General features: G+C 37.0%; 2 protein-coding genes across 2 annotated transcripts; one reads left to right on the top strand and one right to left on the bottom strand.

Annotated features, from left to right (window-relative positions):
- Positions 1 to 2,248: 2,248 nt before the first annotated feature.
- LOC140811594 (pentatricopeptide repeat-containing protein At1g03540-like) lies at positions 2,249 to 5,341 on the top strand. The gene is made up of 2 exons (XM_073169578.1): positions 2,249 to 4,630; positions 4,760 to 5,341. The coding sequence occupies exon 1, from the start codon at positions 2,533 to 2,535 to the stop codon at positions 4,390 to 4,392; it is 1,860 nt and encodes a 619-aa protein (XP_073025679.1). The 5' UTR covers positions 2,249 to 2,532; the 3' UTR covers positions 4,393 to 4,630; positions 4,760 to 5,341.
- Positions 5,342 to 5,507: 166 nt separating this feature from the next.
- Positions 5,508 to 10,313, bottom strand: LOC140811595 (WAT1-related protein At4g19185-like). Its single transcript, XM_073169579.1, has 7 exons — positions 9,952 to 10,313; positions 8,323 to 8,385; positions 8,100 to 8,216; positions 7,575 to 7,860; positions 6,436 to 6,591; positions 5,940 to 6,091; positions 5,508 to 5,840 (listed from the first exon to the last, which is right to left on the bottom strand). The coding sequence occupies exons 1-7, from the start codon at positions 10,158 to 10,160 to the stop codon at positions 5,714 to 5,716; spliced, it is 1,110 nt and encodes a 369-aa protein (XP_073025680.1). The 5' UTR covers positions 10,161 to 10,313; the 3' UTR covers positions 5,508 to 5,713.
- Positions 10,314 to 12,382: the final 2,069 nt, after the last annotated feature.

Raw genomic sequence — 12,382 nt, 5'->3', positions numbered from 1 at the left:
TCACACAACATTCACCCTCATCTCTCTCACACAGTGGGAACAGAACTTTCATCTATGATTCTGAAGCCTCCAAATTCTGAATTGTTGAAGTTTTTAACGTTTGAATTCTCCATGTAATCTTTATCATCTGCTATATCAGCTTAATGTTATCTGTATATCACATGCTGAAACATGATTATCATTATTAAGACAAGAAATGACAACATAGGTATACTGTTAGAGCCAAAGCCAACGCTCCCCATTGTCGGCCCTCATCCAAAACGACCCATTTCAATAACAAAAACCCGAGTCCAACCAAGCAAACCGACCCAAGTTCTTCCCCATTACAATTGAAACCAGGCAAGCAAGTACATGCCAAGTACACAACAGGTATAAGCACTAGAGGACCAAGAAGAGTCGTGGTAACCGCGTATATTACCATCGCAAATAGAATCGGCATGGCATTCGTATAACTATTCGAGTAAATCGAGAGGCGTACTGTAAAGAGTACAAGCAATACGCACAAAAAGACTGCATTTTCTGTCTCGAAGAACACTAAGGGGATGTCGAGGGCTAGGCAGGCGATGTTGCCTCGGAGGAGTATACCTAATGCCACCACTAGAAGTAGAGAAATATGTTAAACAATTCTTTCAATTGGTATTTGAGCGACACTTGAAGTACCAAGTGATATTCTGGTTATTTTTGCTTAATATGTACTATAGATGTGCCAGTTGTCAACATTGCATTTTGACCATCCGTTTTGTATGGATCCAATTACGCTATTTGGAAAGTTAAAATGAGGGTCTACATCAAATCCATCGAAAAAAAGACATGGCAACGTTTTGCCAATGGTTGGATTCCATCAAAAATGGTTGACGAAAACGATGACAATTTGATCAAACCAGAAAGCACATGGACGACTGATTATTTCCAAATTTTGAATTTCAACTCAAAGGCGTTGAATGTCATTTTTTACTTCTTTTAACTTAAATATGTTTAGCTTAATCACAATTTGTGTCTCTGCCAAGAATGCATGATAAATCTTTAAAAAGCACTGCGAATGATCTGAGAGCATACGGAGAACCAATTTAAGAATGCTAACTACCAAATTTGAAAATTTAAGAATTGAAGAAATCGAGACAATTGCCTTCTTATGATCGTCGTCTGCGTGATATTACCAATGAAGCATTTAACATTGGTGATCCGATCTCAAATGAGAGACTGATTAGCAAAGTTTTAATATCACTCTTGGAACGCTACAATAAATGAAGAGCGAGACGCCACTATGCTTGGATTGGATGAATTGATAAGTTCCCTTCGAACCTTTTAGATTAACCTGGACCTATAGAAGAAGGACAAAGAGAAGACTATTGTATTTCACGTCTAAAGTGACTGTTAAAATGACCATCTTCAAATTTCTCGTGAAATCAATGAGTTTGACGTATCTGAAGACTCCACCATCTCATTGATCACAAAAAAGTTTGGAGACTACCTGAAAAAGATAAGAAATGAAGTAATGAATCAATCAGATGCCAAGAGGTTTCGACTATGTAGAATGTAGAGAATGCACTGGTTTTGGACATTATGAAAATGAGTGTCCAAAGAGACTCCGTAAAAACAAAGAAATGAATGTTTCTTTGAGTGACGGAGAATTTGATGAAGAACAGGAATCCTGTGAAGGGGAACATCTTACTTCCTTGTTTGCATTACTAGAGGAGAAACATTGGATATAAGTTAACCCACTTGATGTTGCGTCAGATGTTGCAACACCTGGTAAGAATATCTCTCCAAATTCATCAAGCCTAACCTGCCTCAATGCAACAACTTCCGGTGATACAAGTATTCTAGAAACCTAGGAAGTAGATGAAGAAGAAGCACATTTGAAACAAAGAAAAAATGTATGAAGAACTATATGTTGATTGGATCAAAAAAAATAAATTGAACTCGATTCTTTCAAAAGAAAATATCGAGTTAAAAGGTTCTGTGGCTAGATTTGAAGTGATCTTAAGTAAAAAAGACCTAGAGATGTGCAAGATCAAGCGTGGACTCGAAAAGGCAACAAAAACCTTTGCTAATTTCAATTCGAGCTCAACCAAACTTGACTCCGTACGAAGAATGGGAAAAGTCATCAAGGTTGGTTTGGGATTCAGCAACAATCTGTTAGGAATTGGACAATCGTCCAATTCTAGACCACAACCATCTGTATATTTGTAAAAAAGATTACTGATAAATCTAATCACTAGGATCTTGTTGATTTGACAGAAACAATAGTTTGGCATATTTTTCCTTAGTTTTGGGATTTAGGGTTATTCATCTTTTACTTTGGACTTCCATTGATCTTGCCTTGGTCTTGCATATGAAAGAGGCATTATATAATCGAACCAAGATTGATCTAGAATACATAAACGTGAGTTGCCTGTCGCTTGAGCTCAAGCGTTAACGGATCGACAGTCTCAATGTAAACTCCCAGAAAAGTAATGGATAAGATGTTGCATTTTATATCATTCATTCAGTCTGGGAAAAATTCATCCACAATTTGAGAAATTGACATTGATGAATCTCTTCTTTAAACGCCATTTCACGCAAAATCACGCATCTCCACAATCCACACCATCTCAAATTATCCAATTCTGCAAAGCAGGCTTAATCTCCGATGCCATCACCTTGCTGAACTCCTTAACCAACCACAAGAAAATCGTCTCCAAACAAATCTTATATGCCACAATTGTACACTCTTCCATCAAATCCTTGAACTTCACCCTCGGCCTTCAGCTCCACTGCCACATCATAAAGTCCGGCCTTCAAACTGATCGTTATGTTGGTAACATTCTTTTAGCCCTGTATTTCAAACTTGGTTCAGATTTTAACGATACTCGAAAACTCTTTGATGGGTTATACTACAAGGATGTCGTTTCTTGGAGCTCGATGATATCAGGGTACATTCGTGCAGGAAAACCCCGTGATTCCATTAATTTGTATCTTGATATGCTGGATTATGGCATTGACCCGAATGCTTTCACTTTATCAGCGGTGGTCAAAGCTTGTGCAGAGCTGGGGGAATTGAAATTGGGGAAATGCTTACATGGGTTGGTGATGAAATGTGGGCTTGAGTTTAATAGTGTTATTGTTGGTGCTTTGATTGATATGTACGGGAGGAGTTTTGAGCCAGGGGATTGTCACAAGCTGTTCGATGGAATGGTTGAACCAGATGCCATTTGTTGTACCTCTGTGATTTCTGCGTTCACCCGGAGCAATTTGTACAGGGAGGCATTGGGAATGTTCTGTTTGATGTCTAGGAAATATGGGTTTCTTCCAGATTGGTTTACTTTCGGGAGTGCTTTGACCGCTTTGGGGAATTTAGAAAGACTGAAGCAAGGAAAAGAAGTGCATGCACAAGTTATCACTGGTGGGTTTAGTGTGAATGTTTTTGTTGATAGTAGTTTAGTAGATATGTATGCAAAATGTGGGTTGGTGGAAGACTCACAGCACGTTTTTGATAGAATGGACAGTAAGAACTCAATTTCATGGTGCGCATTGCTTGGGGGATACTGTCGGAAGGGCGACTTTGAAAGGGTTATTGACTTGTTCCGGAATATGGAAATTGATCTTTACAGTTTCGGTACGGTTCTACGTGCCTGTTCTGGTTTGGCTGCTGAGAAGCTTGGAAAGGAGGTGCATGGACAATATTTGAAGAGGGGTGGCTGGAGAGATGTGGTGGTGGAATCGGCTTTGGTTGATCTATATGCTAAATGTGGCTGCGTGGATTTTGCTCACAGAATTTTCTTGGACATGTCTGTTAAAAATCTGATTACTTGGAACGCGATGATCAGTGGATTTGCTCAGAATGGGAGAGGTGGAGAAGCTGTTAAACTATTTGATCAGATGATTAAAAAAAGAATTAAACCGGACTACATAAGTTTTATTGGAGTTCTATTTGCTTGCAGCCATAGCGGTTTGGTTGACGAAGGGCATAATTATTTCATCTCAATGTCTGACAACTATGGGATCAAAGCTGGAATCGAACATTATAGCTGCATGGTTGATCTTTTAGGTCGTTGTGGAAAGATAGAAGAAGCTGAAGAATTGATTATGAATTCGGAATTCAGAAATGACTCATCCCTTTGGGCTTCTCTGCTTGGCGCTTGTGCTACCTCTACTGATCCAACTGTTGCGGAACGGATTGCTGAGAAAATGATTGAACTGAAACCTGATTTTCACTTAAGTTATGTACTACTGGCTAACATTTATAAGGCAGTGGGTCGGTGGAAAGATTCTCAAAAAATTTTGAACCGAATGCAGAAAAGAGGGGTGAAAAAGACTCCTGGAAAGAGTTGGATTGATAACAGTATACTGAATCCATCCCTTTCGGTGAATTCTCTTGATATTCCCGAAGAGATCTATGAATGGCGATAATTTGATTCGTGGAATTTCTTCCACTTTTACTAGCAAGTGAATTTTGGGCTTTTTGATTGGCAGAATGTTTTCAAGGGGGGCGAGAAAAATCAAATCCACCAAGGTGTATGTGCCGTAGTGCACTGTGAATCCATACCACACCATACCTATCAGTGTGGCATAGACGAAGAGAAATAGATTGATTTCCTATGCATGCCAACGGATCAAAGCCATTTCAAAGTGAAATTCTTAATATGAGGTTCAGTTATTTTGTCATTTTTCATTTCGGACCTTAATTTCTTGAATTATTTAGCTTATCCAGCAGATAGTTTGTATTGGACTTATACTTGAATTGCCACCAAAATTGTTCTTAATTAATGCCTTGCAGGCTGAGCGCGTGGTTTTATCATTTTAACGAAGTAGAGACAAGACACGACACCAAGTTTCCACTATGTTGCACTGAGATATCTCTCCCAACGCAGCCCCACCTCAGGATGAGGTGTGCTGGTGCTTAAAATTCCTTTTGAAAGTTAAGGTCTGATTCCGAAGGTACACGAAGCTTGCTCTTGTGGAGTTATGATACGTGATTTGACATCAAATTTTGCTTGCTTCAACTTCCTGAAATGTATACATCCTACGTCGTGTGAAACTTGAAATGCTTTAGTGGATCTGAGCACAGCTGAGGATATGAATCAGCTGTCTGCTTGTATTTCTTGAACCGGGATGTCATTTTGGTGTCTTCTCTGGAAAGCCGATATGGTTACGGTGACTTAGATGCCATTTACCGGATTCAAACAGCATGTATTCAAGACTGTTATTGCTTTGCTGTTGTCATGTAGTGGTACTTGGTGAAGTGGTCGATCTTGTGAATGTATGCGAATCGCTCTCTTACATGGTTATAAATTGCTCATCTAAGAGGAAGAAGGATTACCTTTGAAAATATTTATTGATGTAATGATAATTTTCTGGAGGGAATTTTGTTAAATCCAACCAAGTAGAGGTGATGGTCTTCTGGTTATGTCAAATAGCCAAGTATCTTAAAAGCTTTACCTATGTTTTTCCCCCCAAACTCACCTATATCAAAACAACAAAAGTATCTACAAAACAACGAAACTAAAAATAAAACACGCAAAACAAAAACAAAATAAATTTTATTAAATGATTTAAAACACAAAGAAATATTCAATCAAATTTAATAAAAAACAGTTTAATAGAATATTTATTTACACAAATATTCACAATACATGAAAAAATATACACAAGGCGAGCTTTAGTGTACTAGCTTTATTTTATCTACAATCTTAGGAGTTGAAATTGAAGAATTTGAGAAATTTCCCCAATCTCAGCGTATGAGCGGTTCTGATTCTTGAGTGGCGTGAGAAGGGGCTCCTTTGATCGCTTGCTTTTCTTGATAAGAAGCCCAAGTAACCACATAGAGTCCAACTATAATAAGAAGTCCTCCAAGAATGCTGAGATAGAAGCCACAAAAGTGTGATCCTTGAGCCCTGAAGGTGGAGTGAAGTAGCATGAAAATGAAACAATAAAAGGGAAGAGATTGAATTTGTCACCTTCCAAGATAAACAGGGCTTCCAAGGAAGATCGTGGACAGTAACGTAGATGCTACGGGTTGCAGTGGATAATACAACGCGACTAAGGCCGGGCCGATAATTTTATTCGACCAAGCCAAGATTCCATAGTTCAGTCCAGATGCTACAATTCCCTACAACAAAAATTATTGAGAAAAACAATACATCACAGTTTATGATGCTCAACTCTTGAATGCTTCGAGTAAGAGGACACCAGATCAAATTCTGCTTGGTTTTGGAATAATGTTTCGACCAGATACAGAATTGCAAAGCATGAATATAAGAAAATAGTCCATTTTCTTATAATTAGGATCTTCATGCTTCTATGAAGCAAAGTACTGCATGCTCGGTAATGTCGTAGCCCATCAAGCACTCTGCAACATTCATTTGTTTGCTACTTGAAAGAAATAGTTGGTTCTAATATGCTTTTTAACTACATTCACGACATAACAGACGAAGGAAAGGAGGAAAAGCTTACAGCATATAATACAGCAAAAACCTCAGACTGAGTCAACTTCCAGTCTGTAGACCCATTTGTCACGGAGAATGAAGTCACTACCAAAAACAAAACACCAAAAGTGTATGAATATGCCGTCAAAGATATGCCTGCAGGATATCTGGCTAACACCGGAGCCTGAAACACAATTTAGAAGCATAAGCTAAAAGCTCCATGATCAAAATCATTTTGAGTGACATAAGGTTTAATGGTCCAAAACCAAACAAATCCAGTAGCACCTAATGAGATCACATACAAGCGATATACACACGGGCGATCAAAATACAAAAGCATGGAATCTTAGTTACCCATTCCAGAAGACTCTGTCTTCATTATGTTTGAGTTGGTTTGCTATTTGAATAAAGAATTATCCATGTGATAATTAGGAAACTTTATATCTGCAGTTTTTTGTATTCTAGATAGGACTTTTCTTTGCATTTATATGGGAAGCACTCTTGAAAAAAACATCAGATTATGTTTCCCTAAAAAAATTTGAATGATATCGGAGGTTCTCTCAAACGAGCCCACCCCCTTAAATCATCAAAACAGGTCACCAAAAACCTAAACTCGATCCATAACTAAGGCTCATAACAAAAGGTCATGGAGATGCATAGATAGCGACAAAAGAAGTTTTGGGGTCAATAATATTAAGACAAATTGAGGTACAGGTAAACACAAACATAGGAACTCATGTCTTAAGTACAGAAGAAGAAAGTAAAGAAAAACATGATGGTTGAAACTTGCAGGTAGATACTTGGAAGTTGGTACGTCTACATTGACATTACAATCCACTCTGACTCGTCGGAAATTATAAATTAGTAAAAATATTTATATAAGCTATCATTCTGCTTGCTAAACTGGAATAGGATTTTCAAATTTTAATCCATTGATAGTGCTCTCTCTTGAAAAGATCAATACCAAGAAGCATCATGTAAATAAAATTTTATTTGACTGAAATTGCTGCCATATTACCTATAATATACTCGGTGCCATAACACAGCAATGAACAATAAGAATGTAATATCAGCATTACAAACTATCTCTATGAGTAAGGAAATTCCTTTACTTTTCACAGGCTTAGTTTGTATAAAATTACAAGCGCCAAGATTAATATTGTTTACCTGAATGGCTATATAAATTGCCATGCACATGCAATTCCCAATCAAGCAAATGACACCTAGGTGCCAATTATCAATCCCCAGCTCCAGAACATTAGACATTAACCAACCAAGACGCTCGGGTTGACCCTTGGCACTCATGTCACTTTCTGCTGCAAACCCATTTTCTCGATATCCTAACAATGTTGGACCACGGAACACTGCCATTAGGATGGCACCAGAAACACAAACAATTGTACCTCCTACCTTTGCTTGACCTTCAGTCTTCCACAAATTCACTGTTTCTGTACTGCAAGCAGATAATTTCACAGCATGTTGCAAAAAGAAAATAAATGTTTCTGTAACAGAAAATTGAAAATGAAATATAGTAAACTCAAACATGATTGTCACACTAGCAGTGGCACATAACATACATGAGATGCATATGTAGTCATGTAGAGGTGTGTGTTTGCGTGCCTGAGGGAGGGAGGGAGGGAGGAGAACTATGGAAGGTAATAGCACAAAGACAGTAGATGCACGCGCACTGACCCCATCATTACAGCCAAAATAAATGTGAAGACTGGAATAGCAGGCTGTATAGCTGATGCATAACTTGGATTTGTGTAACCAAGACCAAGAAGAAACAGTAGTTGGTTGCCGAAAACCCTGATCAATAGCAATAATGAAAACGAAAACGATGAATAAATCACTAGTCTTGCGTAACAAAGGAAGAAGAGGATAACTTATACAACACATAAAAGATTGCACTTACCCAGTTAAACCAAGAAAGCAGAATGCCATCAAAATACTTCTATTTAAAGGTGGCCTTAGCCTTCTGCAGAACAGGAGTACAAAAAAAAAACCATTTGAATTCTGCATTTCGATATCCTTAACAAATAAACTAAAGAATTCAACCCTACGTTAATTTTTCAATTATTAGCTCCAATCAAGGCACTAGGAAACAACCTCGCGAGGGTGAAATACTTTATCTAAATAAAACTCAAAGAACAAGTTCAGAAAAAATAAAAAAAATATATAGAAGATTAAATTAAAGACTTTTTTACAAAATGTTTAAAGGACAGTTATAAATTTTTTTTAAAATGCATGTTTATCATTGTAGATAATCCTCCAACACATCAACTAACCATCACCATTCGAATTATGTGCGTATGTACAATAATCAGATTACATGGTTTAGGTATTATTACAAATTTAAGATTTAAAGTCGTTTGTTTCAACATTTCAACTCAACATCGTAACTTTATGCATCAATTCTTTGTTTTAATACAACTACTGTTTAGGATCATGCACTTACCCACCTCTACATAAATATATGAGTACGTCTCATGTGAAACGGTCTCACGGACCTCAATCTGTGAGACGGGTCAACCCTATAAAAAGTAATATTTTTTCATGGATGACCCAAATAAGAGATTTGTCTCACAAAATACGACCCGTGAGACCGTCTCACAAAAGTTTTTGCCTAAATAGGCAAAAACTTGTGTCTCACGGGTAGTATTTGTGAGACGGATCTCTTATTTAGATCATCCATGAAAAAGTATTATTTTTTATGCTAAGCGTATTACTTTTTATTGTGAATATGGGTAGAGTTGACCCGTCTCACAGATTCAGATCCGTGAGACGTCTCACATGAGACCCACTCTAGAAATAAATATATATCATTAATTTAAGATGTTAATACTATTATATTGTTAAAAAAATTAATTTATTAAGTTATCAAAATTTATAATTTGTTTCTTCAAAAAAAAATATTAATTTGTCGTTCTTAGTTCAAATTGGGATTGAGAAAATTTATACAAAAACTATTATTTTATAAGATTACATTATATATTGAGTAAGTCTCATTTGAGATCGTCTCACGGATCATAATCGGTGAGACGGGTCAACCCTACCCATATTCACAATAAAAAGTAATACTCTTAGCATAAAAAGTAATACTTTTTCATGGGTGACTCAAATAAGATATTCTTCTCACAAATACGACCCGTGAGATCGTCTCACACAAGTTTTTGCCTTATTTCTAAGTACTTCTCAGGTGTACTTACAATTTTCAAATATTTGGCACATAAAACAAGCTTAAGCGCACACAACCTAAATCATTTATTTCTTAAAGTTTATACTTAGTTAGCTATCATTATATCCAAAAATTCTAAAGCTAAACTAGAAATAAATTATTAATGTATTAATTAATTAAAAACAATTACGATTAAATTGCATTTCCTTATTCCAAGTTCTAAAAATAAGAGTAAATGACGATTTAGCGAGATTATGATGAAGCTCGAGTAGAACCCAACGATTTGATCAAAAGAGAAAAAACGATCAAAGTCATGGTTGACTCATTAGGCGCGATTAATAGGCATAGATATCGAAAAATACCGACCTTTCGAGGAAGTATGCGACGGGCGCGAGAATTGAGAGCGCTACAAGATCTCTGTAAACGCAGAATACGAGCTGATTTACTCCCACACTGAGTGCGACTTTGGTGATAACATGGTATCCGCCGTAGAAGATTTGCACCGCCGCCATCGCAATATGAGCCTTCCACACATCCACTCCGCGCGGGTCAGCCGCCGACGACGATGACGCCATCCTCTTCGAAACAGCACGCAGACTCACACCACCCGCACGCAGCTGCAGGCATCCAGGGATTTGAACTGTATGTAACGGCGGATATGAATTTTGTCAGGTTCTGAATGAGTATATAGATTATTCAAATTTTCCTTATTTGATATAACATGTTGCTATTTTTTAATGTCGGGGATGGGTGAGCAATAATAAACATTTTTATCTATATTTTAAATAATAAATATTTTTAATTATATAAGCTCGCACCGCGTACAAATGACACAATTATATTATAAACTCGAACTTGTAAAATAAATTTGAAATCGATAATTTCTTACATTAACCATGCTTGCAACCAAGATTCAGAGATAGAGAAGACAGAGTGGACTACGCTTGCAACCAAGATTCAGAGATAGAGAAGAACAGAGAGAAGCCATTCAAGAGCGAAATAACCATAACAAATCCATCGGACGGAGCTGTTGATAGCTTACAAGTATTGATAGCAGAGTGAATTGACTTATATTGTTCTTGTATCTCATAAACGGTAAGGCCGATGCTGCATGTGGGGGCATGGACAAGATTCACACACATATGTGGTTTTAAAAAAATTAGTGGACCCAATGTATGTGTGGTTAAATTTGAGTCATTGATTCTATCATGAATCAACACTCATAAACAAACAAAGTGTTGAGTCGCTATTGACCGAACCACGTAAATTCTTGGCTTGTTAATTCATTAACATATCTATAGTGTTTCTGCATCCATTTTGGTTCCAGATTTCTGTCAAGTGCTGTCAATTATATGTATCTTGGCCTAAAACCGCTTATATTACGCTACAATATGGATCACATGTATAAACTACATGTTCTTGCAACCGATATTTATTATCTTATTTATTATCTTTAAAGTAAAGCGAAATATATTACAAAACATCAGAAGAGGTTGCATCAGAATTAAAAAGAAGGCAGAGGAATAACACTGCCTTCACAACCAAACATGAAACCAATTGCTTGAGTCGTTGAGCGCCAAACAAAAACAAAAGAACACGAAAGTAGTTCCAAAGCTAAAAGTCTACAATCCTCCACAATCAAACCCAAACTAGAAGCACAAGAAGTTGTAGTCATTAGAGAATCGATAACAGACAGTGCATCAGACTCGACAATAAAATTCGTGAGGTTGAGATCTTTTAGCCAAAATCATAGTTGTCAAGGCGCTAGGCGACGTCAAGGCGATGAGCCACTGCCTAGCGCCCGAACGCCTAGGCGACAAAAGGCGATCGCCTAGCCACGAGGCGATAATATAGAGAGAATGTATTATATATTTATGTTATACTAAAAATCAACTATTAATAATAATGAACTATATGAAACCTAAATATATAAAGGTTCAAGTAACAAAAACCAAAAATATCTCAATATTGTCGATAAATCAACACTTTCAAATCTTATGCTAGACAATTTAATTTTTCCAAAACAATCTAGACTCAAATCAATCACTTTCTAATTCAATCATTTCATCCACATCACCATCCTCCACATTTTCATCAATGTCTGAATAATCATCTTTCAACACATCATCATCAAACTCTCCCTCGTCAGTAGATTCTTCATCTACATCCATTGGTGATTGTAGAGCATGAGTAGTTTGGCTTGTCATCCGACCTCTTCGTCCTCCCCTACCTTTGCCTCTAGAAGTTGAAGCTCCCCTATAAATAGGGTTTCGAGGTCCGTTGTTGTCTAGTATATCTGGTTTCTTCTTCTACTCCAGCAGCCTCTGCTACAACGTTCCATGTCAAAGTATCATCATCATCATCAAAAACAGGTTCCTCTCCAGCTTCCATCATTCCAATCAACCACTCATTATTACAATCATCAATATTCCTCAAAACTATAGGATCTCTTTTATCCTTCTTAGCCGCACGAGCCTTGAGTGTTTGATTGTACTTCACATATACCAAATCTCTTAGTTTCTTGTGATCGAGTCTATTCCTTTTCTTTGAATGTATCTGTGACACGAAACCATCATAAACTATAAATTGAAAAAAAAAAAGTGAAAGAAGTCATGTAATACCGTAATAGTATTTACTCACATGCTCAAATATGCTCCAATTCCTTTCACAACCCGAAGCACTACATGTGTGGGGATCCGGACGCTAATCATTTTCTTAATCATCATTGGGATTTAATTATCAATTAAGATAAAACAGGGTCTAAAATTTTTTTTTTTTAATATACAATTGCGATAGG

This window comes from Primulina eburnea, chromosome 14, assembly GCF_022965805.1.
Source record: "Primulina eburnea isolate SZY01 chromosome 14, ASM2296580v1, whole genome shotgun sequence".
NCBI classification, from domain to species: domain Eukaryota; kingdom Viridiplantae; phylum Streptophyta; class Magnoliopsida; order Lamiales; family Gesneriaceae; genus Primulina; species Primulina eburnea.
Note: the sequence above shows the minus strand (reverse complement) of the source record. Positions and strands in the feature narration are given on the sequence as shown.

What these genes read in the sequence shown, in the direction of transcription:
- LOC140811595 (XM_073169579.1), bottom strand. Translation starts at nt 10,160, where the DNA reads ATGGCGTCATCGTCGTCGGCGGCTGACCCGCGCGGAGTGGATGTGTGG. An exon ending in ATTTTGGCTGTAATGATGGG is followed by an intron (nt 7,861 to 8,099) that starts GTCAGTGCGCGT and finishes ATCTGCTTGCAG; the next exon opens with TACAGAAACAGTGAATTTGT. An exon ending in TTTTTGCTGTATTATATGCT is followed by an intron (nt 6,092 to 6,435) that starts GTAAGCTTTTCC and finishes TTTTTGTTGTAG; the next exon opens with GGAATTGTAGCATCTGGACT.
- LOC140811594 (XM_073169578.1), top strand. Translation starts at nt 2,533, where the DNA reads ATGAATCTCTTCTTTAAACGCCATTTCACGCAAAATCACGCATCTCCA.